Source organism: Raphanus sativus, unplaced genomic scaffold (genome assembly GCF_000801105.2).
Source record: "Raphanus sativus cultivar WK10039 unplaced genomic scaffold, ASM80110v3 Scaffold0302, whole genome shotgun sequence".
Lineage (NCBI taxonomy): Eukaryota > Viridiplantae > Streptophyta > Magnoliopsida > Brassicales > Brassicaceae > Raphanus > Raphanus sativus.
Genome location: NW_026615622.1, coordinates 19,631 through 46,650, shown reverse-complemented (window position 1 = coordinate 46,650; position 27,020 = coordinate 19,631). Strand labels below are relative to the sequence as shown.

General features: G+C 35.3%; 4 protein-coding genes across 4 annotated transcripts; 2 read left to right on the top strand and 2 right to left on the bottom strand.

Annotated features, from left to right (window-relative positions):
• Positions 1 to 20: 20 nt before the first annotated feature.
• Positions 21 to 8,589, top strand: LOC130501833 (uncharacterized; the record flags this gene model as incomplete). Its single annotated transcript, XM_056996657.1, is given in 21 exon segments — positions 21 to 215; positions 641 to 683; positions 774 to 898; positions 1,060 to 1,947; positions 2,052 to 2,125; positions 2,209 to 2,557; positions 2,656 to 2,754; positions 2,821 to 2,973; positions 3,280 to 3,461; positions 3,547 to 4,065; positions 4,419 to 4,596; positions 4,687 to 4,823; positions 4,938 to 5,064; positions 5,445 to 5,666; positions 5,745 to 6,104; positions 6,382 to 6,540; positions 6,633 to 6,917; positions 7,149 to 7,370; positions 7,525 to 7,577; positions 7,671 to 7,779; positions 7,921 to 8,589. Coding segments are annotated over 21 exon segments (4,839 nt in total), but the record flags the coding sequence as incomplete, so codon positions are not given.
• Positions 8,590 to 9,694: 1,105 nt separating this feature from the next.
• On the bottom strand, positions 9,695 to 10,150 carry LOC108820889 (uncharacterized). The gene is made up of 2 exons (XM_018593913.2): positions 10,029 to 10,150; positions 9,695 to 9,924 (listed from the first exon to the last, which is right to left on the bottom strand). The coding sequence occupies exons 1-2, from the start codon at positions 10,130 to 10,132 to the stop codon at positions 9,813 to 9,815; spliced, it is 216 nt and encodes a 71-aa protein (XP_018449415.1). The 5' UTR covers positions 10,133 to 10,150; the 3' UTR covers positions 9,695 to 9,812.
• A 306-nt stretch (positions 10,151 to 10,456) lies between these two features.
• On the bottom strand, positions 10,457 to 13,013 carry LOC108820888 (phosphatidylinositol 4-phosphate 5-kinase 5). Its single transcript, XM_018593912.2, has 3 exons — positions 11,988 to 13,013; positions 11,160 to 11,418; positions 10,457 to 10,982 (listed from the first exon to the last, which is right to left on the bottom strand). Exons 1-3 carry the CDS (start codon positions 12,893 to 12,895, stop codon positions 10,815 to 10,817), a joined length of 1,335 nt encoding a protein of 444 aa, XP_018449414.2. The 5' UTR covers positions 12,896 to 13,013; the 3' UTR covers positions 10,457 to 10,814.
• A 9,477-nt stretch (positions 13,014 to 22,490) lies between these two features.
• LOC108822565 (uncharacterized) lies at positions 22,491 to 24,347 on the top strand. Its single transcript, XM_018595680.2, has 5 exons — positions 22,491 to 23,048; positions 23,176 to 23,274; positions 23,362 to 23,406; positions 23,488 to 23,625; positions 23,843 to 24,347. Exons 1-5 carry the CDS (start codon positions 22,665 to 22,667, stop codon positions 24,194 to 24,196), a joined length of 1,020 nt encoding a protein of 339 aa, XP_018451182.1. The 5' UTR covers positions 22,491 to 22,664; the 3' UTR covers positions 24,197 to 24,347.
• Positions 24,348 to 27,020: the final 2,673 nt, after the last annotated feature.

Genomic DNA, 27,020 nt, shown 5'->3' with positions numbered 1-27,020 from the left:
CATTCATCTATTTTTTGTAGATTCCAAGAACGTCTGGATTGTCTTCACACCAGTATACTGGAGTTATACGTCTATCTCCCAATCAGACGTCCCCATCGGATCCCGTGCTTCGCCAGCAATGTGCACGTACTTGTGGAAGTGTTTCAAATATGTTTTCCTCTGAACTGGAAGTCGTTGACTGGAGTGAAATATTTTTCTTCAAAATTGACTCCCTGGTATTCTCTCTTCTCTCACTACATCTTACATTTTTTGTTGTCCTAAAGTTAAATTGTAACCCCTGAAAACTGCTGGACTCTGTTTCTTTTCAATTGGGTGTGTTCCTCTTCTCCGTGGATTCTTATTTGTTGTCCTTAAGTTAATTTTTAACATTTTTTTTGTTTTCTATTTGTATTTCTACTACTTCTGTTCTCCAGAGTAGATTCATCAGTACGTATTTAAATATTAAAAAAAAAGCCGAAACAGTTCATGCAATGCTATAGCTTGGCAAATCTTAGTTACTAATCTTGGTGAATGTACCTCTCTTGTACAGGAACTTGAGAATGAATCGTATTTTGAGTTTTTCTTTCGGGTTATCATTTTTGGTCTTTCAAGATCAAGGTTACCGCGGCTTTGATATTTTCTTGTTCTTTTGTTTTTCCAGGATGACTATAGCTTGGAATTAATTGTGACAGACATCGGAAATGGTTTGTTTCCTTAGTTCGTGTGGCGTACATCTCTCGCACTTGTTACTTTCCTTTTGGTATATAAATTAGTGTTGTTTTCACGATTTGCAGGCGCACCTGTTGGCACTTTTTCAGCTCCGTTGAAGCAGATAGCACGAGATATGAAGGACAACCTATACCAGCATAATTATGCCAATGACCTTGTCTGGTTAGACTTGTCCACAACTGAAACCATGGTAAAATATTTTAACTTGGCCTGCCTTTCGCGTCTAGAATAGATATTAAAAATGTACTAAATACATGCATGTAAAAAATGTCTCGGCCTTTTGGGTTCAAAGATTGCGTGCAATAGTTTTCTTTAATTGGTAATGAATTACCTTTTTCCTTGTTTCTGTAGAGCATGGACCAAGGGGATCAAAGAAAGAACTGCGGAAAAATAAGATGTGCTGTACTGTTGCCAGCTAAATTGAAAATGTTGGACCAAAGCAAATCCTCAAGTGAAAAAAAATCTGGATTTATTCAAGTAAGTCCTAGCATTGAGGGACCTTGGACGACAGTGAGGCTGAATTACGCTTCGCCTGCTGCTTGCTGGCGATTGGGAAATGATGTCGTTGCAAGTCAAGTTAGTATGGAGGATGGAAACAGATACGTAAATGTCAGGTCTCTAGTTTCGGTGGAAAACAACACTGACTTCCTTCTTGATATCTGTCTGGAGGCCAAAGCCCGTTCATTTCCAGATATATCAATTGGGTTGCTGAAACCTGGCGATACATTGCCGGTTCCGTTATCAGGATTGACACAGTCTGCATCGTATGTTCTGAAGCTGAAGTGTGTAATGCGTGATGGTTCTGATGAATATTCTTGGAGTTATGTGGTTTCAAGGCCTGGGGAACCAGAGGTTGCTTGTGAATCAGAGTCTGAAATATGTATATCTTCTCTTACTGAATCTGAGCACTTGCTATGCTGTACTCAGATAAGCAGTACTTCCGGAGACAATAAAAAATTATGGTTCTGTTTGAAAACCCAAGCAACAGAAATCGCAAAGGATATACGTTCGGACCCAATTCAAGACTGGACTCTTGTGGTCAAATCACCGTTTTCTATAGCAAATTGTCTTCCATTTGGAGCTGAGTACTCAGTGCTTGAGAAGCAAGCCAGTGGTCATTGTATTGATCAATGCAGAGATGTCTTTGGTTCTGGGGAAACTGTGAAGGTGCATACTGTCGATATAAGGAACCCTTTATACTTTACTTTGCTGCCACAAAGAGGATGGCTACCAATGCATGTAAGTTGGGAAATCGAACCTAGATCCACAGCGGCAACGCATAATTTTTGTTCCGTTTCTTTTACTCCCTCTTGTATATTTATTAGGTTTATCGAATTTGGCAGGATGCTGTCCTTATATCTCACCCAACTGATGTCCCTGCAAAGACAATTAGCCTAAGAAGTTCTGCCACTGGAAGGTCTTGTTCTTTCTGCTTAAGTGTTACAGTTAATAATTGTTCTGGTTTATTTGGTCTCATACTGTTACAATATATGCGAACAGGATTGCTCAAATAATACTGGAGCAAAATTATGATGACCAGCAGAAAGTTTTGACGAAGATGATCAGAATCTACGCTCCATTCTGGTTTTCGATTGCGAAGTGTCCCGCGCTTACACTTAGACTTCTAGATCTGCCAGGGAATAAGAAAACAAAAAAAATTGGTCTTCCATTTCGAAATAAAAAAAATGACGAAGTAGTCCCGGTGGAGATAACTGAAGAAGACATATATGAAGATCATACAATTGCTTCTAATTTGAATTTCAAACATATGAGCCTTTCAGTGTCTATATCTCAATCTGGCAATCAGCAACATGGTCCTGCAAAAGATCTTTCTGCCCTTGGTGACATGGTCAGTTGTATGCTATTTTATTTTTCGGTATACTAGTTTGCTCTAAAACTGAGCTTTTCTGGCCCTATCATTATTATGATTGGCACTTATTTCAATAGGATGGATCTTTGGATGTGGATGCGTATGATCCCGAAGGAAAATGCATGCGGCTATTTCTATCTACAAAACCTTGCGGTTATCAGTCAGTTCCTACAAAGGTAATAAGCAGTTTATCTTCTACACCTTCTCTGTTATTACTTACTGACTCGAATTTTTTTTCTCAGATCATATCTGTACGACCATTCATGACATTCACCAACAGGATCGGTGAAGACATATATATTAAACTGAACAGTGATGATGAACCAAAAGTACTCGGTGCATATGATTCGAGGGTCTCCTTTGTTTTCCAACCAAGTGGGAGAGATGAACTTCAGGTGAGCTGTTAATGTTGAAGAATCTTTACCGTTAGCTGTTCCTCATATTATTGCTTTAGTCAATAGTTGCAAAACTGCAAGAAATTTTTTTGGGTAAGGCTGTTGTTTAGGGTGTTCACTGGAAGCATGTAGTATGATATTTGCTCAGTCAAATCAGTGATATTTCTTGAAGTGGAGCAGTGAATAACAGTTTGAATGCAAGTGGATTATGTTCTATGTTGTTAAATTGTTTGGCATGTGGATGCTTCCCCTGGCTACCATTTTGAGAAATATGTATCATTTTGTTATTACCTGGCCTAATTTCAGGTGCGGTTAAGAGAAACAGACTGGTCATTTCCTATTCAAGTTGCTCGAGAAGACACAATTGTTCTTGTATTAAGGAGTCAAAGTGGTGCTCGTAGATTTTTGAAAGCAGAGATACGAGGATTTGAAGAAGGTTCACGTTTTATAGTTGTATTTCGACTTGGACCAAGCAATGGTCCTATGAGGTATCTTCTCTAAGATCGACATACATACATCTTTGTGAAACCATCATTAATTTTCTCATATCTTTTGTGAACTTTTTTAATCCAGGGTTGAGAATAGAACAACTGTCAAAAGAATCAGTGTCCGCCAATCTGGTTTTAGTGAAGATTCGTGGGTTTTGTTGGAACCTCTTACCACAGTAAATTTTGCTTGGGAAGATCCTTATGGTCAGAAATTTTTGGATGCTAAGGTTGAAAGTGACCACCGCGCTGGGGTTTTTAGACTAGACATGGAAAATAGTGTTGTGGATTCTGAATTGTGTAGGGACTTAGAGGTGAACTTTCATGTTAAAGAAGTAGGTGACATCAAGATTGCTAGATTCACTGATGATGACAGTACGTCACAGAGTCCTCATGAAATCATATCTTTGACATCGGTTGGGAATCATGGATATTCTACTTCTCAGACACCTTCAGAACACAAGACCACCACTCTGGAGTTCATTGTCGAAATGGGACTAGTGGGGATCTCACTTGTAGATCACACGCCAAAAGAGCTATCATATTTTTATCTTGAAAAAGTTTTCGTATCGTACTCTACTGGGTATGATGAGGGAAGGACTAGCAGGTACGCTCATATATTGCAGTACTGTTATTTTTATTCTGTTTGCCCGTATATATGGAGTGATGTAACCAAAATATCAATATGATTTCATGTGCTTGCCTATGTTTGGAAATTTAGAATACGGGATATAGTTTAAAGTAATAGATACACTAGTCAGGTAAATCAAAATGTGCTAATTTTAGGAAAAATGGTGTTATCTACAAAACTAGTGGTCTTTGTGTTGCACATTCTTGTTAAATTTTCAGTGGAAGTTATATGTGCTCGTATGAGTAGGCGATGCAACTGCACTGCTTTATGTCAGTATACATGAAATACCTTCGAAATTCTGAACATGTGATTCTTTTCTTGGTTTACAGGTTCAAAGTCATACTGGGCCATTTACAGATTGATAACCAGCTACCTCTAACTCTAATGCCAGTACTATTGGCACCAGATAAAGCTGGAGATAGTCATCAACCCGTGCTTAAGATGACAATTACAATGTGTAATGAAGAAACTGATGGCACCCAAGTGTATCCATATGTATATGTACGGGTATGTATCCTATTCAGGTCTATCTTCATGGTACTCAGACGTATGAGATACTATTTGAAGCACATGATGGATTTACTATTTGATTGATAGGTGACAGATAATACCTGGCGACTAAACATTCACGAGCCTATCATTTGGGCTTCGTCTGAATTCTACAATAAGCTCCAGATGGATCGTCTCCCGAAAAGTTCTAGTGTCGCGCAAGTTGATCCTGAGATACATATAAAGTATTCTTACCTTCTATAGAATTTTACCATTTGGGGGATGAAGTTCGTAGTATTTGTGGCCATTTTGGCATGTAAAGCCAGCAAATCTAACTTAATTTTGTTTTTGATTTTCAGCCTCATAGATGTTTCAGAGGTAAGGCTGAAGGTCTCACTGGAAACAGCGCCAGCTCAGAGGCCTCATGGAATTCTGGGTGTTTGGAGTCCGATTTTGTCTGCTGTTGGAAATGCATTTAAAATTCAGGTAACTGATTTCTATGAAGTTACTCCCATATATGAAATGGAATAGTGAAGTACAATCGCTCTCTTGGCGTTACATCCTGCGCAGTCTAGTAATAGAACTAACTATTGGGATACGTGGTTCCATTTCATGGGAGATTAGCTGGCTATATATTGTGAGAACTGAAAACTAGTTGTAAATTAAGAACTGTTGAAGCATGGCTGATTTCAGCCATGTTCTTTTTGACTCCCAGCATGGGATTAGTAGCTCAGAATATCTTACGACATCAAAAAGAGTCTTTTTTTTTACTTTGATTGTCACGAGATTTTGTCATGGAATATTTACTGCTAAAAAAAGAGCGCGAGAATGTTGCTAATGATTCAAAAAAAAAAATCTGTGTTTAGGTCCATCTGAGGAGAGTAATGCACAGAGATCGGTTCATACGGAAAAGTTCAATACTTCCAGCCATTGGGAATCGTATATGGAGAGATCTGATCCACAATCCTTTACATTTGATTTTCTCAGTAGATGTTTTGGGTATGACTAGCTCAACATTGGCTTCTCTTAGTAGAGGATTTGCGGCGCTTTCAACTGATGGTCAATTCCTGCAACTGAGGGAAAGACAGGTACATATTTTTTTGCAACAAAATTAAGTTGATCACTTTTAGCAGTCTGCCTAAAGGAGGGCTGAAAAAATGGATCAGGTTTGGTCGAGGAGGATCACTGGTGTAGGTGATGCTTTTGTTCAAGGAACGGAAGCCCTAGCACAAGGTGTTGCCTTCGGAGTATCAGGAGTTGTTACGAAGCCGGTAGAGAGTGCCCGACAAAATGGTATCTTAGGGTTTGCCCATGGGGTAGGACGGGCTTTCCTAGGATTTTTCGTACAACCGATGAGTGGTGCATTAGATTTTTTCTCATTGACCGTTGATGGAATTGGAGCAAGTTGCACCCGATGTTTGGAGGTTTTGAGCAACAGGACTGCGTTGGAGAGAATTAGAAATCCTCGTGCAGTTCATGCTGATGGTATACTCAGGGAATATGACGAGAGGGAAGCTATAGGCCAGGTACTGCCTCAGTTTCTTCTTATTGTCTATTAGTGAGACAGCATATTGAGAAAATGTGGAAGCTTTATTCTACGACCAAATCCAAAATTTAGTAACTACAAGTCGGCTATTCAAGCATGCAATATTTCAATATGATAGTTGTACATCTAAGTCTCCTGGGATATGGTTTAAATTGTATTGTTTATGTTACCAGAAAGATATTAACTTGCATTCTTCTAGTCATACTTGCCATTCATGCTCAAAACTTCTAAGCTGGTTCTGATATCTGTTTTTGCAGATGCTCCTGCACCTAGCAGAAGCAAGTCGGCATTTTGGCTGTACAGAGATATTCAGGGAACCCTCAAAATTCGCTTTATCTGATTGCTATGAAGAACATTTCCTTGTTCCATACAAACGCATTGTCATTGTGACAAACAAGAGGGTTGTGCTATTGCAGGTCAAATCCACTAGCATGCCCTTTCACCTGGAGATTTTTTCATTTATGTCTTAAAATTATTTTGTTTGCTGACTTGCTACTTTCCATTTTAGTGCTCTGATATGGATAAGATGGATAAGAAACCCAGCAAGATCATGTGGGATGTGCCTTGGGAGGAACTTATGGCGTTGGAATTGGCAAAGGCAGGTGGCCAAAGGCCCTCGCATCTCATACTGCATCTGAAGACCTTTCAGAAGTCAGAGAGCTTTGCTCAGGTTATTAAGTGCAGCGTGTCGGAAGAATCAGATGTACTAGAACCCCAAGCTGTTCGAATTTGTTCAGTAGTGCGAAAAATGTGGAAAGCATATCAGTCCAACATGAAAAATCATGTTCTCAAGGTTATTACTATTCCTAATCTCATCATAGGTGCTAGATTAATATGTGAATTAGTTGACTTGATTTTGAATGAAGGAAGATGCTTTGGTCTTCTGTGTTATAATAATACCGATGTGACCATATAGACATGTTTTACATTGGTTTATAACTCCACATAGCTTACTAATCGCTGTAACATGCATGTATAGAAGCTCGTGCCACTGCCTAATGGACTTTCTATCTTCTCGTCGCAGGTTCCTTCAAGCCAGAGACATGTGTATTTTGCTTGGAATGAGGCTGATGGGAGAGACTCGAAATCGTACAGCAACAAGGCTATTATAAAATCGAGAGAACTTTCTTCTTCCTCAAATTCTGTCTCGGATGATAGGAAGTTTGTCAAACATACTATCAATTTCTCAAAAATCTGGAGTAGTGAGCGAGAATCCAAAGGTCGATGTACTCTGTGCAAAAAGCAGGTAATTTTCAAATCTCTGCCATGGACCTCACATCTTTGTCATCAGTAGATATCAAAAAAAGAATCCTTATGGGACGAAACCTTAGGATTTCACCTAAAGATCAAACCGTTTCGAGGTTTGCTTACAATTATTTTCTTTCTTTTTTTGCTTTCAGGTTTCTGAAGATGGAGGAGTGTGCACTATATGGAGACCCAGTTGTCCAGAGGGGTAAGTATTATTTGCTGCGCTAATGATAATACTCTAGTTGCGCTGAATTGTTCTTGAAACTGAAGCAGTTTCGTTATTGTCTTTCTTTACCAGATTTGTGTCAGTAGGTGATGTAGCTCATGTTGGTAGCCATCCTCCAAATGTTGCTGCTGTTTACAATAACACCGAGGGAGTGTTTGCACTTCCAGTGGGTTATGACCTCGTAAGTATTCTCTCATCAATTAATTTCACTCGTTAATCCTTTGCATTTAACATAGTGAAAAAGTGCTAAACGAACCAATTGGCTTTCTTCTTCCTCAAGTTCTACCTCAGATGATAACATAATGTTATATTCACTTGTCAGGTGTGGAGGAACTGCTTAGATGATTACGTAAGTCCTGTGTCGATCTGGCATCCTCGGGCTCCTGAAGGATTCGTATCTCCTGGATGCGTTGCAGTTGCTAGTTTCAAGGAGCCAGAGCCCAACACAGTGTATTGCATGCCGACGTCTCTGGCTGAGCAGACGGAGTTTGAGGAACAGAAGGTTTGGTCGTCACCTGACTCGTATCCGTGGGCATGCCACATATACCAGGTCAGGAGTGACGCACTACACTTCATGGCTCTGAGGCAAACCAAAGAAGAGTCTGATTGGAGAGCCATTAGAGTTCGAGATGATTACAGATCCATGGAATCTGAATCTGCAAGGAACTTGCGTATAGAATGAATCTTTTCCACACATTTTCGTTTGCTTTTGGAAAGAAGATTATGCTTCTTGTAAAGATCTAGACTTTGCAAAACAGGGAGAGGTTTCTGTGTTTTTTTTTCCTTTTGGGGTTTTCGTCAAAGATAGCTTTTGCGTTGATCTGTTTAAAATTTGTGTGTATAACAGAGTTAGGCATTCTCGGAAGGATCTATCTGTACACTTTGCTCTTTGTTACAAAACCCAAATGTTTTTGAGTTTTTTTCTCAAAACATGAATGCTTCTCATCTTTTACATTCGAGTTTCTTTTAATAATAAGAAGAATCCTTTGTTTTTGCCAAGGAACACAGAAGATTTTTTCATCTCCTTTTTCACTTTGTTTTGCTAACTTTTTTTTTTGTTTCTTGAAAAATGCTTGAACCGATGATAGTAGTTGGTAGAGTTTGTTAAGAACATGGAAGGTAGTTATGGCAGGCGACTCTCTGAAGAAGAAGACACAAACAGGAAGTGAGCTTTATGTGGGTTTTGTCAGAGGTTGAAAGAGACTTCTCTGGTTAAAAAAGATGAAACATTCATCACGTTCCCAAATTAAAATATCAAATAACATATGTATTGATCATCTATCTTATTAAAACAGAAACATTGTGTTGGACCTAACATTTATTTTGTAAGTTTTTAAATTAGATACACATTTATACTTTATAGTTAAACCTACATTAAATCACTAATATTCTTTTCTTTATACTACTATCCATGTTTCCAAACAATATACTTATTTCTTTATACTACTATCAATGTTTCCAAACAATATATTTTTATACTACTATCAATGTTTCCAAACAATACAATAATTAATCTTAGTTATTTTATATCTATCATTTTCTTTTTAAAATTTTGTAGAAACGTTATAATTTCATAAATTGCAAAATAATGAACTTTAAAATTTGGATTATAAAACTACAAAATATGAAACTATTACAATTTAAATCCAATTAGATTACATATCGGTCATCCATCAGTTCAATCGGTTAGTCTCGGGTTTTAGTGATTTTTTTAATATGAATATTTTAAAAACCTAAATTGAATTGTCAGATCTCCGGATTAACCGGTATAATCACAATCGGGTTGAATTTAAAAACACTAATTTAAATGCAAAAATATTTTAAATATACACTCTTTAAAAATTACCAAAATATTTGTTAAGTTATTAGTGAAATTTTTCATCGTAAAATATTCCGCGCTTCCAAAGCGCGGATCAAAATCTAGTTTAGTCTTAAATAATCAACGGCCATGATTGTACAGTATATGTTCTTGATGTCTGATACATATAAATAAACATAGAGAGGAGAGACTACTAAACCAGTATGGTGTTAGGATGTTTATGGATCTCAATCAAGGTGGGTTACTCTTATCACCATCATCACCTAATAAGCAAGCATTGATTGTAATCTTTTTTCTTATTTGAATTTGAAATCCGAGATCCCCAAATAGTTTACACAAAAATTACTCAACCAAGAGTGCAAAAGGAACATTCTGGAAATCAAAAAGGACCTAACTCAAGAATGAGGAGGAGAAGCAGAGTCAGAACCTCCACCGCTGCTACGGAGTTCTTCGATCAAACCACCGAGCTCTTTTCTCGCCGATTCTCTACCGAACACGAATCCATACCTTTTAAGAGTTGTTAACACAAAAGACAGTGAGAACCCTAAATTGATGAAATGGGATAGAGGAGAAGCGAGAAATCAGAGTCTTAGATGAAAAAAATGGCTCACCAGCAAGAGACGGCCGAGAAAACGCCGGAGATTGCCACCGTTTGGATCAACGAGAACGATTTCTGCATCTTTTCTCTTCGTTTTTTGGGATTTTTTCCGGTCATGTTTTGACTAAAACGGACTTGAGAGACAGCGGGTGAGAATCGTCTTATGGGCCTGGGCCAATATTTGAGTTGGGCCCATTTAACTATGTGTTTTTTTTTTTTTGTGTAAAGCTCGGGTTATGATGTCCTAGGCTGTTGGCACTTGCTGCTGTAAGGATTTGCTGAACAGCAGATGCCTACACTTTTCTGTAAGAAGAAATCACTAGCTTGATTCTTATAACTTGTGATTTGTTTTCTTAGTTCTTATTCATTATACATTATCTTGGTTGGTTGATTATATCTGTTGAAACAAAATCTAGTAGGAAGAGGTGTCATTTTCACACGTTGTAAAACTAAGACAATGTTTTATTGCTTCTCTTTACATGGGTTACGCTTGTTACAAAGATCTTTTGTTAACACACATTGCTTACTCTTCAACAACCTATTTACAGCTTATAAACCACCAGCCTGCTCATAATAAAAGTAAACCTGCATTGCTTGCTCCATATCCAGATCTCTTATTTAATACTAATGAGATCTCGACATTGGTTCCAAGTGGTTCCACCTTCAAGACAAATCTCAAACGGAGATGCCAATTTTTGACTGCCATCTCCAGATGTCTCTGTTTTATCTCTCATGTCACCGAAGAAGTTCCAGGTGAGATTCATGACTGTGACTATGTCAAAAGCTTTGACACACGATCTCACAAGGGATCATCGCCGCCACTACTGTAATATGTTTGGGTTTGAACAGCCTTTGTTGCAGCAACTCTAGCCGAATTTGCTGCTCGGTTCGAAACCATCACTGCTCTGTTCACTCTCTCTTGCACTTTCACAACTTCATGTGCTTTCTCGGCTGCTTTCCTAGCTTGCTGTTGAATGAACAGAGAGAAAAGGGTAAGGATCAAAACCTAATGTAGGTACCAATCACACAATGAAAATTAAAACTAGTTATACAAATTGGTCTCTTAACTCCTCAAGAGATGAACAAAATTCAAAGTAACTAATTTTGTATGTACTAGTAGGAGTAAGATAAGCTCATAAGTTACCTGAACAGTAGCGAGAACCTTGGAATGACTGATGGAAAACGATGAACCATGACGGGTGGTCTGCTCGGTAGGACAGCTGAGGACACCGTCTTCCCAATGGCCTGCCTGCGTCTCACCGTTCCTGAATGTGTACATACCAAGACCCTGCCTTCTCCCCTCATGCCAGGCTCCTTCATACCGATGCCCGTTTCCAAACTGATACACTCCAAAACCATGCATCCTGTCTGCAAAATACTCCCCAGCGTATGTATCACCATTTCTGCAACAGAGGTATGGTTTCAAGTTAGCCAAGTATCACTAGAAAAGAGAAGACAATAATTAGTTGAATTATTTTAAGATCAATGGCTGCTCATGTCCGTAACAAAAAGCTAGAACCTTGATCCCCCCCCCCCAAGACATAATGTTTCAAAGATAAGAACTACTGTCACACGTAACTTGAACTGAAAGGCAGAATCTTAAAGGGTAATATCTAATGCACTTATCAATGGCAGTAATCGTCGCCAACAACAGAACGTATAAGCAGCCTAACAATCCATCAAGACCTCAAAATCGAATGCCATAAACTTCAGAACATTCCCACAAGCAACATAGACCTAACATAGCATCCTAAGTTAAAGCACAACTAATAAAGCCTTTAACTGAGAAAGTTCAGATTGGTAGCCAGAAACTTTCAGAAACCACATTAATTTCTATTCCACACTGGTTAATGGTCAACAGTTCACCCTTATACAGAAAGAAAGCTCCACCATTTCTACAAAAGTTAAACGACTCTGCAGTGTTCAAAACCAGACAAAGTTAAAACAAACGAAAAGCTGATGAGTTTTTTACCTGAAATGGTAATGACCAAGGCCATGTTTAACACCCCATTTAAACTCCCCAACAAACCGACTACCATCCTCAGAGGTAAACACACCACACCCATGGCTCTGTCCATTAGACCACTCACCAGCATACACATCCCCTGTATAAAACCTATACACCCCACCTCCATGCCTCATCCCTTGCCTGTACTGACCTCTGTACCTACTCCCTTTCGCCCACGTCTCCACTCCATACCCATCGTACTTCCCATCAACCCAGTCCCCTTCGTACTTCCCCTTCACCGAATAGTAATAAACCCCACTCCCCCAACACTTCCCTTTACGAAACTCTCCCTCGTACACATCCCCGGAGCTGTACTTCTGAACCCAACACCCTGAGTTCGTCTTCTTCTTCTTCTCGGGATTTGACCCGATTGACCAAACAACCTTAGAGGAAGAGGAGGAAGAGGAGGATCTAAGCTTGAGGGAGAGTAACCGAGCGATGAAGAGGCGAATCGAAGGTAAGTGAGGAAGAGCGAGGTTGAGAGAGATCGAGAGGACGAAGGAGAAGGCGACGATGGAGAAGACGAAGAGGAGGAGGAAGCGGACGCTGATCAAGAGGAAGAAGAGGTAGAGAGGAGGGACGGAGAGGAGGAGGAGGAACCGGAGGTGGAAACGTATCAATCGGACTCGGAGGACTTGCCGGAGAAGAAGCTTCTGATTTGTCCTCGCGGAGGAGGGGAGAGACGAAGAGAGGAACGACAGAACCGAGCCCAGGCTCCCGCGGCGGAGATCGGAGGGATGATGCGGAGACGATGAATCTGGGATCTCGACGGTCAGATGGTGTTTGGGATCGGAATCGGAGGAAGGTGGACAAGCGGCGGATTCTTTTCCGATGAACCGCCGTTCTGGTACAGATGAGTTCTTCAGATGCATTTACATATAGAAAGTTTGAGATTTTAGGGTTTTTAGCAAAATTAGGGTTTCTGTTGCTTTTTTTTTTGTTCTTCCTTTTTAAAACTGTGTTCCGAGGTGATAGAATTGGAAGGAAGGAGCTGAGTTTTGAAGCTAAGGTAAAGAGGTTTTTGTAAAGTTTAAGGCCCCTGTTTTGTGTTTTTATTTACTGTGATGCCATTGATCGTTAGGTTTTGTTTAATGTGATTAGTTAAATTCCTCACGTCATTAAATCATAGAGAAGCACGAGTAATTAAATGCGTTTAGCGATTTTTTATTCTTCAAACATTAATGCCGTACATGCAATTTATAATTCGGGTTGGTGAATTTTAAGTCGCTCCTGTCGATGTCAAAAAAAAAAAAAATCGCTCCTGTTAAAGACTATCTATCTTATTAAAACAGAAACATTCTGTTGGACCTAACATTTATTTTGTAAGTTTTTAAATTAAATACACCTTTATACTTTATAGTTAAACCTACATTAAATCACTAATGTTTCTTTCTTTCTACTACTATTCATGTTTCCAAACAATATACTTATACTATTATCAATGTTTCCAAACAATATATTTTTACTACTATTAGTGTTTCCAAACAATACAATAATTAATCTTATTTATTTTATATCTATCATTTTTTTAAAAAAATTTGTAGAAATGTCATATTTTATAAATTGCAAAATAATGAACTTAAAATTTGGATTATAGATTACAAATTATGAAACTATTACAATTTAAATCCAATTAGATTACATATCGGTCATCCATCAGTTCAATCGGTTATTTTCGGGTTTTACTGATTTTTTTAATATGAATATTTTAAAAATCTAAATTGAATTGCCAGATCTCCGGATTAACCGGTATAATCACAATCGGGTTGAATTTAAAAACACTGATTTAAATGCAAAAATATTTTAAATACACACTCTTTAAAAATTACCAAAATATTTGTTAAGTTATTAGTGTAATTTTTCATCGTAAAATATTCCGCGCTTCCAAAGCGCGGGTCAAAATCTAGTTTTAGGTTATAACTAGAGCTGGACCCGTCCGACCGGACGAGTACTTATTTTCATTTTTAATATAAATAAATATTATTTAAATATCTATCGGTTTATTTTTAAATATTTATCATATTTTCAACAATCAAATAGTTTATATGCTGTAAAAATAGTGATCCGTACCTGTTATTAAACATTTGACAAATTAATATTGACCTATTAATAGTTTGAGTAATACTTCTTGTAACATGAAATTGTTTGCCAAATGTAAAAAGAATTTAAATATTTTGATCAGATATGGATAATATGGTAAGATTTAGATACGTTAGAAAAAAAATATTTGGTTATAACATTAAACATTGTTTTACAAGTAATTCAAAGATATTTAAATTTAAGCATTAAATTTTATTGTTGAAAATAATTAATAACAACCAAAATGGTTAAACATTTATTTTAGAATTTTTTGAAAAATATATAATCTTAGGTGAGATTTAATTATATTAAAATAATATTCAGTTACAAATATTTCATCTTGTTCTATAAGTAGTTTAAATATATTTAAAATCTTAGAATATATAGATTTTATTGTTCAAAATAATTAATGGTAAATTAAACATATATTTTAGGAATATTCATAATATTGTTAAATATTGAATTTAAACTTGAATTTTGTTCAAAATAATTAATGGTATTGTTAACATCGATTTTAAATATGAATATTCCTAAAAATCAGCTCATTTATTTTAGGAAACATATTAAATACGAAAATTAAGCTGAAAGTAATTTAGGAAATTTTTTAATAAATAGGAAAAGACAATGATTACTTAAATATAGGTTCATTTAATTACTTCAGTGGCATGCAATTGTAAATAAAAGTGAAAACTAAGGGTTATTTTATATGGGTACTTCTCTTTTAATAATATAGATTGTGTCAATAACTTGTAAAAGTGGCAAGAAAAAAATGAAAATTCCTTCATTGTGGATGGGCTTTGTTGAATTGTGTGACTAATACAATGATTTTGACTTGTACGATTTTTACGTGTCTGCCATTAGCTTGACAAAAATGATCCTTCTAGTGTTTTTAATTATTCTAAATTATTGTGTTAACCAAATAAGTATAAAACAAAATCTATTAATAAACAGAAGTGCTCTTTATAATGCAATGATTTGACTAAAAATTTATTAGTGTGTTTATACCAGGAGATTCGAGATTTATGAACCATAGAAAACGTAAATTATGGAAAAAAAGTTAACAAAAAAAGTTATCATAAAATGATAAAATTATCGATTGTAAAATCATTTATGTAATATTTTTTGGTATTATACAAACATAACTAATCAGACGTTAAAAAAATCTATTAATAACAAAACTTGCAAGAATTATGTTGATAAAATTGATAGAATAGTAAATTTGGTTAACTTGGATTGTAGGGTCGTAAATGCAACTTTTTTTTGACAAAAACCAGGAGATTCGAGATTTATGAATCATAGAAAACGTAAATTATGAAAAAAAGTTAACAAAAAAAGTTACAAGAAAAAAAAAGTTATCATAAAATGATAGTTTAATGAACAATATTATTATAATTATAAAAAGGATCTTAAACATAATAATTTAACAACTAAACTGCAAATCATTACTCATAGACTCATCCCTAAACTAAAAAGGTCCAATAATGATTAAGATGGAATTTCAACTCCTTATAATTATAATCATTATATTGTGTTAAAATTAATATTTCTTCTATTTCTAAAAAAATTAATGTTTGAACTTTTATTTTTTTGTAAGAAAATATATCTTTTATATTTAACATGTAATTTAAAAAAATACTGCTTTCAAAAAAATTTGAAAAATACATGTAGTCAAATGCTATTGTTTTTAAATTATATTAAATAGCTAGTTACGTAAAATGATACATTTATAATCAATTTTAATATGTTTTATTAATATGTATAAAATATAAAATATGTAATTTTTAAAAAACACATAGAATATAAAAACTTACAATTAACAATGATACTTTGAAAACGAGAATAATCATCAATGATACAATCTAGTCAAAATATTAAACTTTGTGTCTTGTGTTATTTAGATTCAGCTTATTTGGTATGATAATTACGTTTTCTTCCAGTGCAAGTAAAGGAAGATTAGCAGCATGGGCAGCATTGTAATTTGTAAATAACAAGATAATAGAAGAAGATTTTTTTACCTTCTAAGACACATTGTGTCTTTAGATTTACTCCTTTAGACACTTCCCACTTGGGAAGTACATTATCCATGTCTAAAGTCATTCTTGTCCTCCATATTAACCACTCCACATTTCACTAACCGAATCCAAACTAACCATGGTTTCTATTATTTTATTCTTTTTTTATCTTTTGTCGGACAAACCCAAACATCACTTTACTCTCTGCTTCTCTCTATTTTCAAATCCGATACAATCCTCTTCTCCTCCAATCGCAAAATCTTAGCCCCCTTCTGCCCAGAAATCGACGAATCGACGAATGGCGAAGAAGAAATCTAAGACTAACCAGAAGGAGTCGAAGAAGAATGCTGGTGCTTCTCAGGAACCAGATCCGCTGCTTACTTCATCAGGTTATATCGGATTTTCGGAAACTGTAGCGTTCATCTTTTTTGATTATTTCTTCGATTTTTGTCTCAAAGTTTCTAGCTTTCTTATGTCTTTATCGGCTGTTTCAATCCCCATTGCGATTTCTGGAACTTATTAGGTTTTTTTTCTTTCAAATTTAGGGTTCATTTTTTAGTCGGGTTTGTTTCTGGGTTTGTTAGAGCCCGCTTTTCAGTTACAAAATTCTAGGATTTTTTCTCTTCCCACTTTTTGGAATTTGTCTGGGTTTCTCGAGTCCATGGGTTTTGTAGTTTTCTTATTCAAAGTTTTGATCTTTAGGGTCAAGAATTTGTGTCCCAAAAACAGATCCACATATACCAGTTCATGTCCATATCCACAATCAAATTTAACAGTTACTTTGATGTCCACATCCACAAACAAATAAGTTTTTACAATGTGTCTGTTTCATAACCAGATGTTTCCTTTAAATTTGAATCTCGAACAAGGGGAAGGACCTGGCTTTCTTAGACCTGAAGATGGCCATGGAAGAGGAAACGTGTAAGTTAATTTCTTAGCTTGTGTTACTCTATCAGCCCGTGTGGTCGATCTTGTTATTGTGCTTCGACTGTTTTCTATTACAGCTTATGAAATCAGTTCTTGTGTAAATTGTTTGCGTTTTCATCAATTCTTATATGTTTTTTGTTGTTTTAAGGTTTTCTATTGGGAGCCAGTTCAACAGCCAGCTCCATCGGCGTCACATCAGCCTACATCAATTTGTCCTAGAGTTCGAGAATACCAGAGAGGTAAAGCTTTAACTTTAGTAGATTCTTTTCTTTGTTTGTATTATAAGATTACCAAGAATCTGATTATGAGTATGTTTAAGCTCCGATAACAACACTGGTATTGAAACTTGTGTTGACTAATAATGTTTAGGTGCTGGTAAAACTACAACATGTACCAAGTATGCTTATTACCATCAGAAGAAACGCTACGAACCAGCTCAGTATGTGTGGATACTTTCATGGATGGTGCTATTGATCAGCTGAGACAGAATGCTACCAAAGCTAGGAATACGTCTTATCTTAGTAGTTGTCTTATCTTAGTATCAACTTTCAGGGATGAATGTGTCTTATCTTAGTATCAGCTTTCTTCTTGCATGTTTGTTAGACTTTTGGTGCTTTGTTTGCAAGATAATAGTAGTTTAGGTGCTGGAATGCGTATATAAATTGATGGAATTTCCTTTGTGACTATCAAGTCAGAGTACAACCATAAAATTCATGAAAGTTTTTGATTTAGGTTCGATGTTTTGGTTTAAAATTTTGGTTGCAGAAACCAAATAATTGTGTTGATCACCGGCCGTAATCTTGACCACAAATAACCGTCCACATATTACCGTCCACATGGACATATCTACATGAATATTAAGCATGCTTGTCCACAAATATCCATCCACACACACTTAATACGTAGCCTTGTTTAAATTTGAGTTTCAACACCATTTACGTGTACACAATTCCTCCATCCATATTTCCTTAGTAAGCAAAACTCTTCTCCACTCTATGTCTCCACTTCTTCGGTCCATGTTTTCTCTATCCACACTTTTTATGTCCACAAAATAATTATTTAACAAATTATAATTTTGTAAAATATCAATATATATATATATGGATGTCAAAACAAAGAGAAAAAAGTATACATTTTTATTTTGTATGTTATATATGTTACTATGTATTAGATAAGAAAATAATGAAGTAAAAAATAGGATGGGATAACTTCAAAAAAAATTACAATAACGTGAACCGTCGGATTGACCTTCTGATTTACGATTTTGTGGCCCTAAAAAATTACAAACACGTTTCCTCTTTATGTTTTGGTCCTCACAAGGTCCAACAAAAGAATAATAAAAACTAACTCAGCTCTTTCATCGTTTAACCAAAGGAGAGGGATAAAAGTGTCAAAACATAAGGGGGAGAGAAGGAGAAAGTGCCTGGCCAGCGGGAAATACCTAAATGTGATAAAAAAAAAGAAAATTGTGTCCCTTGAAGTAATCAACTCATAGAAGAAAGGTACTAATCTATGACCATGTGTCAGAAATGAAGCGGATATCTACAATGCCTCGAGATGATAGGAACGACACCGTTTGATACCGATCCAATGACTGGAGGGATAGGTTTAGCAACTTGGCTTTCTACTTTCTATATTCAGCTATCATCCAAAAGTGCATGTCTCTATCCTTTATTATGGGCTCCCAAACGCATCTCTCCAATGTAGATAACTGTTATCCATATTCAGACAGAGCCTGCAAGTAAATATAAAATCTAGATTTCTAGTGATTGGAAATAGAGCAAAACAAAACAACGAGACAAGATGAATAAATGGGGTAGTATACTAGTATATTCGGAACAAACAAGCAAATACAAGGTATGCTTTCAAAGCGAATGGGGTAGTATTGTAAGTCCGTAAAAAGTATCCCACTCAAACTTATTTAGAAGGCTTAAAAATTATGTTTTTTTTGTAGTAAAAATTATGTTGCTCAACGGTTTGTTTTCATAATTCATTTTGTAACACAAAATAATACACCTAAATGAACAAGTTGATAAAAGTTTTTCCTTGAACCAGAGCCTTGCTTAGGATTTTCGGTGCCATAGACCAAATAAAAATAATTTCTATAATTTACTTATTTAGTTATTTTACAGTAATATATATAATTAGTTTCTTGATAGAAAAATTTACCATATTAAACCCAAATGAAAAATTTGATCAAAGGCTTTTCTTGAAAAAGTAATTTAGTTTCAAGTTAAAACAATTTTTCAAAAGTGTATCTTATCAACAGATTATATGTAAAAGAATAGTATTTTGTAAACATGCCCCTTACCTTTTATGTAAAATAATCTACCTTTTATGATTCATTTGGTAGTTAAAATTTTGATTATAGTTTGAGTTTTTCGGTTTTTGGTTTAGTTCGCCTGATTAGGAACCGGTTAATATCCAAAATAATTTAGGATCCCATTTAGTTTCAGTTTGGTTCCTTTTTGGTTAATTCAAGTTAAAAGTCAAAAAATAAAAATATAAAAATTAAATATCAGTTTGATTTTTTGAATAAAATTTAGATAATTCGGATAATTTAAATGTTTAAGATAAAATATTCTGGTAATTTTTGGTATCGCGGTTTATGAGTAATATTTTAACATTATTTAGTTAATATTTATAATTATATAAATTATATTATAGAAATTTGATTATTTTTCGGTTTTTGTTTTTGTTTTGGTTTCAGTTCAGTTCCACTTCAATTTCAGTTCTTTGGTTCTAAATATATATAATTCACTTGAATATTTTATTTTATTTTCGGTTTGACTCAGCTCAGTTTCGTTTTAGTTTGTTTAGTGTTAATTTAGTTCTTTTATTCTATGGCTTCATCTTTATTTTTTGGACTGTTGATTATGATATAGGGCCGATAACAATAACGGTTCTAAGAGCATGTGCAATCGTGAGTCTGAACTGGCTCGATTTCCAATGTTAACTTTTATTTTTATTAGTTTTTCTCCATTTTGTCTAATTAAAAAAAAAACTAATCGTGGGCCCGCGACACAGTAACAAAATTCAGCTGAGATCAATCCTTAAGTTAGTACTAGATTTTGATCCGCGCTTTGAAAGCGCGGAATTTAATTTTTTGAAAATATAATTCTAATTTTTATTTTATGAAAACTATAGTGACATTTGAAAAAAAAAATATTTATCATTAAACTAAAAGAGATTTGAGATGAATATGTAAATGATGTTTGTAAAATATGTATATACATGAATGAATGATATGGAGAGTGGATATTTGATTATTCGAGTTCGGTTTGGTTTTCGAGATTTAAAATTTTAGCCCTATTCAGTATTTATAATTTTGGTTCAGGTTCGGTTCAGATTTTTGCGGGATTAGTTCGGTTTCGGATAATCCGTTTAAACTATTTTATAATTTTGAAATTCATATAGATTGTATTTTTTTTAATTCAAAAAGTAAAAATATTAAATACATAAACTTAACATAAAAATTGGTATGGCTTGAAATTTGTATAGAGAATCATTAGATATTTTAAGTATTTTTGATGTTTTGAGTATTGTATAACAATTTTAGATATTTACTTTTAACTATTATTACGTATTTTCAAATATTTTGGACAATTTCAAAATATCTTCTATTTTGAATTTTTTTGGATATTAATTCTTAAAGTAACTAATATATTTAAGAATATAAATAGAATTCATATGTATATATATATTCGGATACCTGAAATATTTCAGTATGGATGGGCTTTAGTTCTAGTTGTCTAAATATAACATTTTGAACTCATTCAGATATTAACCAGTTTTAGTTCGGATTCTATACTATTTTTTAAGATTGGATTTGTTTTTTTTTTTTGCCAAGCCCTAAAGACTGTAATAGAAATGATGCATAAAATAATATATATGTATATATATATTGTGAAATTTTAAAATAAAATGATTGCTTTAAATCATAAATATATAACTATTTTATCTATAACATTCAAGTATTTTTGGAAAAAATATATTGCACAAAAAACTTATTATACTATAGCTTGTTTTATTTCATATTTTATAATAGTATCTAAAATTTGATTAATATTTATTCATTCAAATGTTTTTATCTTATAGCAAAGATTATAATATAACGTGAAAATACTGTCAGATACTTTATTTCTTATTGTACTACTCGATTATTGTATTCCTTTTCTTAACGTAACTATTTTGTTTGATGTATAAATTAATCATAGGCAAAGCGTTTGTCTTTATTTTAAGAACAAACAGTAACTAAAAATCATATAAGTAAATTGAAAAATTTATGTCCAAATAAAAAAATTGTTATTCTTTTCAAAAAGAAAATTTTTGTTACTCGTACATAGAATAGATATGAATAAAGTCATATACACATGACATTTAGTTAGTTACGGAATTTAAAATTTATGATATATTGATATTTAGTTATTTAAAGAAAACAAATCAAGGATATTTTTTTCAAAAAAAAAATCTTCTCTTTTAATTATATTGTTTTCATGTGGAGTAGTTTTAGGAATTTTTTTGTTTTGTTTAAATAAATATAATTTTAAATTAATAAATAGTGGCAGTCCTGTAAATACTTTGAAAGATCATGGGTATCTTAAAAAAAGAGCTGCTGTTTTAATTGTATTGATTTTTGATTTTTCGGTTTCGATCCGGCACGGTAAGTAAAAAAATCAATATTTTAATTTTTTTTTTCAAGGATCAGGTCTACTACCCCGCGTTGTACATGCTCTAAGTAGCTATCTATGTCCGACATCCCTTGGTTTAAGTGCGAATAATAATAACAAAGATGATAACAACGAAAAAACAAGTTGATCTTGTGACTTGTATTAAAGTAATGAAATGTCATGGTCCTCCATACAGAGCCGGTCCTAGAAATGTGGAGGCTAGAATCCAAAAAAATAATGTGGCTACCTAGGTTCGAACTCATGACCTCACCATGCAAGGAAGAATGTGTTACCAAGTGTGCTAAAGAGACTTTTGACAAAAATGCGGCCGAATATTTAGTTAATAATTGACGGCCGGAAGCACGTGCTTGACCCGCTTGTGGTCAAGGCCGGCTCTGCCTCCATAGGTCTTATACATTGTGTTATGATATAACAAAAAATGAATCTTAACTGTTAGATAAACCATTTCTGTTAATGTTCACAGAATCATTTCGTTATCATCAATGTATATCTTATGTGATTTTTTGCATATCTTTATCATGTCTATATTATTAACTCACACATATAAGCACACTTGGAAGTTGGAACTGGCTGCTTGCACATATATATCAGTGGATTTTTCAACCCAAAAAGGATATTTGAAACGACAGCGTTTTGATTACTTCAGTATCGACGTAGAAGAGCAGGGGAAACTTCCGAAAGGAGCACAAGAGAACAAAAAAAATGAGATCACAATCTGCCAATGCCATGAAAGAAGTTCAAAAGGTTACAGTGAGGCAGCCGCGCGAGTTGACTTACCAACCATCTCTTCATCATCATTATTTGATATAAGATTCCTTCCTTCCTTGTCGTATTATTCAATCTCACACGGAACCTCACTTCTCCATCCTCTTCCCTTTCGCATCTCCGTCACAAAAGTCAACCAACAACCCTCTCGGACTCTACTTCCGGCCATGCCCCGTCGACTAAACGACGGAGATCATGGCCGTTTCACCTCAACCGCTCTCCTTTTCATCGGTCTGATCTCGTGTCTCATCGTCTACGCTGTCTTCTCTACTCTTCTCCGTCCCCAAGGACAAGATCACACACTCGATTCCGCCGTCCCGTCGCGAGATCACTCCCGCGTAGATGGCGGCGGGGGAGGGTGTTGCCGCGGAGTGGATAATCTTGAGCTGTGGGGTCCGGCGGTGAAGTGGGGGACGGATTTCAAGTTTAATTCGTCTGATGAATGTTGCAAGGCGTGTAAAGTTATGTGTAGCGGCGATGATGGGCCTTGCTTGTGTGATTCGTGGGTGTTCTGCGGGAGCAAAGAGGCTTGCGGGTCCAAGTTCGGAGAGGTGAGTCTGTGATCGAATCCAACTGTGCTTTGTTTACTTACTTGAGCGTTAAGTTGTGTAAGGAAGAAGAAACTAGGTGATTTTGACTCTAATAAGTTTAATGGGTTCTGTTTCTTTTAATGTGCAGTGTTGGTTGAAGAAGCAAAAAGATGTGTTGGTGCCTGATCGACAGCAAGGTGGAGAGAAAGTGATGTGGACTTCTGGGCTTATCTTCGGACAAGGCCAGGTAGTCTATATGTCATGTCTTAATAAAAACCACTCCACGAAGTTAATAACTCTCGGATTTACTGATTAGCTGCTTTGCTTCTGTTAGGGCATTGTTGGTTTTGAGACGGAACACGGTGTACTTCATGTCAAAGTATTTATCTTAGTTTTTAATGTCGTTTTACTTCAAGGGAATGTTCCAGACTTGACGCTGATGCTTAACTTTTTGTTGCAGCTTCACCCTGAGTGCGCTCCTCACTCAGTATACTACATTCTTAGCTTGTTAACTCTGCGCCACTGCGCTGGCTGCCAGTTTTATCGGGCAGAGAATCGAGGATCACATTGGGACTCACAAGGCAATCATATAAACAATGTAAGATACCTTTCACAAATTTGCCTGCTAAATATCAGTAATCATAACAGCTAGGATCGGTTCTCATACTACGAATATTGATTCTTGTGTTATGATGTCATCTATTTGGTTCATTTTCCGGTTTAACCTTATTTCTGCAAACTTTCTATGCTCTATACGAAAAGAGATTTTGCTTGTTATCAAAAGTAAGTCTCATCCTATCTCAATGTTCCTGCAGGCTCCCTATGGTCCACCATACGCCATAATTCAAGGAATACTCCAGCCCGAGGGAAACATGTTCACGCCTATCCCAACCGAGCATTGCCCGACTATAAGCCGTGGCTCTGTTGCGTGGGTCGGCTCAGGTCCAGAGTTCTTCATCAGTCTAGCAAACCACCACGAATGGAAGCAATCTTACACTGTTTTCGGCTCTGTTTTGCCTGAAGACATGGAGGTTGCTGAGAGGATTGCCGGTTTACCAACAAGAACCGATGTCTGGAACAGCGTTAATGTCTCTGTGCTGGAGAAACCAGTGTCGTTAACCGTACGGAGAATGAAATCTGGCCAAGAACAAGAAGAAACCGGTTCGTGAATAACCGGACAATCTTTTTCTTATTTGATTTGAAAGTTTAAAATATCTCCCCTTTTATTGTGCATAAAATAGAGAGACTACGGCAGAAAAAAGGCCCTAGAATTTCTTTGATTTTCTGGCCGTTTCTAAATGAAAATATATGGTTTACTTATTTTAACCTTTAATTTAATCAACTGAAGCGACTTAACCACCTTTAATAACTTAACCAGCCACCTCAATTCAATTGTTTGGTTAATTCTATAGTCTTACCAAAGCAATAATTTCGGTTAAACCTGAACCATAAATTATATTTACACAGCTCATTTCTAACACATCGGTCAATTGATACAACTCAAATTCATCATAAATCAAATTGTCTCATTATACTCAATATACTCCGGTTAGACATTACAAATCAAATTGTTTCAGAAATCAAGGATTTTATATGGTAAGTGGAATCATTCTGTTCTGTCATATGTGGAACCGAGATCAATGATCAAAGAGTATGAACCACAATGTACAAAAGCGAGATAAGAAACTAGACAGTGGGAAAAACTTTGAAGGTTTAAAAGCTCTAATCGAACGCACGCCTCAGATGTTTATTCATCCAGGAAGCACTCCTGATGAGTAGAAGTGCCAGATAGTACCCTTCACATCTAGAGAATCAGGCAGGAAGCAAAGCAGAAAGCAAGGCAGAAAAAGAACCTACTCCAGCCACATTATCTCCATCAGAACCAATACTTCCTCCTCCTCTGGTAAGAGTACCTCCTCCTCTAGTAACGTAACATTCTCCAGCAAACCCAGAACCAATACCTCCTCCTCCTCCTCCAGTAAGCACCTTCTCCAACAACACAACCAGCTCCTCCAGACCCATAATCCACCCATGAAGATCTTGTAAAAATCTTTTAAAACAGATTTGTTAGAAATTTTAAATAAATATATTTACATTTAAAATGAAAAGATATCAAAAGATATTATGATTAATTTATTTTAAAAATTCTATATATTATTATTAGTCTTAGTAGAATACATTTAGTAAAATTTTTAAGTGATGGTCCAATTTTAAAAATCACACATAAAAGAAGTCATGACTTCTGTTTTAATAGTTTAGACTAGATTTTGACCCGTCCTTAAAAGGGCGGGTGTATTTTTATTTTATATTTTTATAGAAATTTATTTTCCATATTTTGTGCGTTTTAATCTAATTTGTGTTTTATTTACATAATATTTATCTTAAATGATTTAAAATATGTTTTAATCAATACTATTAAAATAGTTTGACCAAATCTATACTAACACTCTTGATATCCGAATTTATTATCAAACAATTTCAATAATGTTTCTCATGATTAAGAATTTTCTTATTTTGTAGGTAAAAAAAAGATGTCGAGTGATATGCAAAACAAATCTAATGAAGCTCCTGCAATGATCGAACCACGTCAAGATTGCAAACACATTGTTGAGAGAACGGCAGTTTTGGTTTCCAAAAAAGGGTTGGAGATGGAGACGAGGATTAGGAACTGTAATTTGAGTAATAAAAAATTCAACTTCCTCAATAGCTCGGACCTTTGTCACGCTTTTTACCAGCAAAAAGCTTACTGAATACCGTGAGGCTCAAGAACCATTCCTTACCGAGTGTAAGGATCCTCCATCTAGTTTTTCTTTTGAGCATGAACCTCCTCACTGGATCAGTCTCAAGGAACGTGCTATTTTGTAGCTCACTGCGAAGTTTGTTATACGCTATGGTATGCCTTTTTTCCAGGCTTTGATGAACATAGCCACTACCAACCCTCAGTTAAGATTTATCGAGTTCAATGATCCTAGGTGCTATTATTTCACTCAGCTTGTTTCGTCTTATCCGAATAAGGCGGATGGTGCTTCTATTGAGACCCTTGTTAATGTTTTTCTCCAGCAGCTTCAGCTTCTACTGGATAAACAAGATGATGATGATGGATTGGATATGTCTATGAGTGATTTGGATGCTGTTGTGGGTTGTGTTGATCACATGGAGGATCAAGAGTCCCTTTAATGGGCCGCAACATCAGGAAGGAGAGCCAAAGAGACAATAGTTTGATGACTGTGTTCATCAAGGATCACCACTTCGATCATGTCTAAGCCGAACCAATCTTTGTCAATCTATGATGCTTTTGTTCTGTGTTACACCTCTCTCTTTTGTTGTTTTTATTTTAAATAATATAGTAAATTATTTTTGTGTATAAATGTTATATTCTAAAAATAAACGATAATGCAATACATCAAATATAGACTTGGTTTTCAAATATCAGTTGAAATTTCCATTGAATGATTTCCTATAAATTTTTGTCATCTGTCTTTACCATCTGTATAAAATAAGAAAATTTTAATTCAAAGTTTAAGCTACACAACTAAATACTATATAATTAATTCTAAATGTTATATTTGTTTATCTGTGAAGTGGCAGTAACATTGTGCTCTCGAAACAGTAACAACAAACCCTTGTTCCTCTCTACCCTTTAAACCAAACAAGTGAACTGGCTAACTCTGGAGTCTGGACCATCAGACAACTGTACTCATTAACACAGCAGAGTGAAGAGAAGTTATTCAGAGGCGATTCTTGTAGCAGCACAGTAACTGCAAGAACAAAGTGATGTAAGAAGAGTGTTACTGCATGAGTCTTCTCTAAGTTTTGAGTAATAATGTTTGCAAATACGTTTCAGGTCTTTTGCAAAGGCTTTATTATATTTGTGTTCTTTCTTTTTGAAACCCATTTGATAATGTTATTGATTGTGGTTCTGACAGAAGCAACCACTTTCCAAATAATTTCAATACCACTGTTTAATAAAACATCTCTTAACGCATACTTATT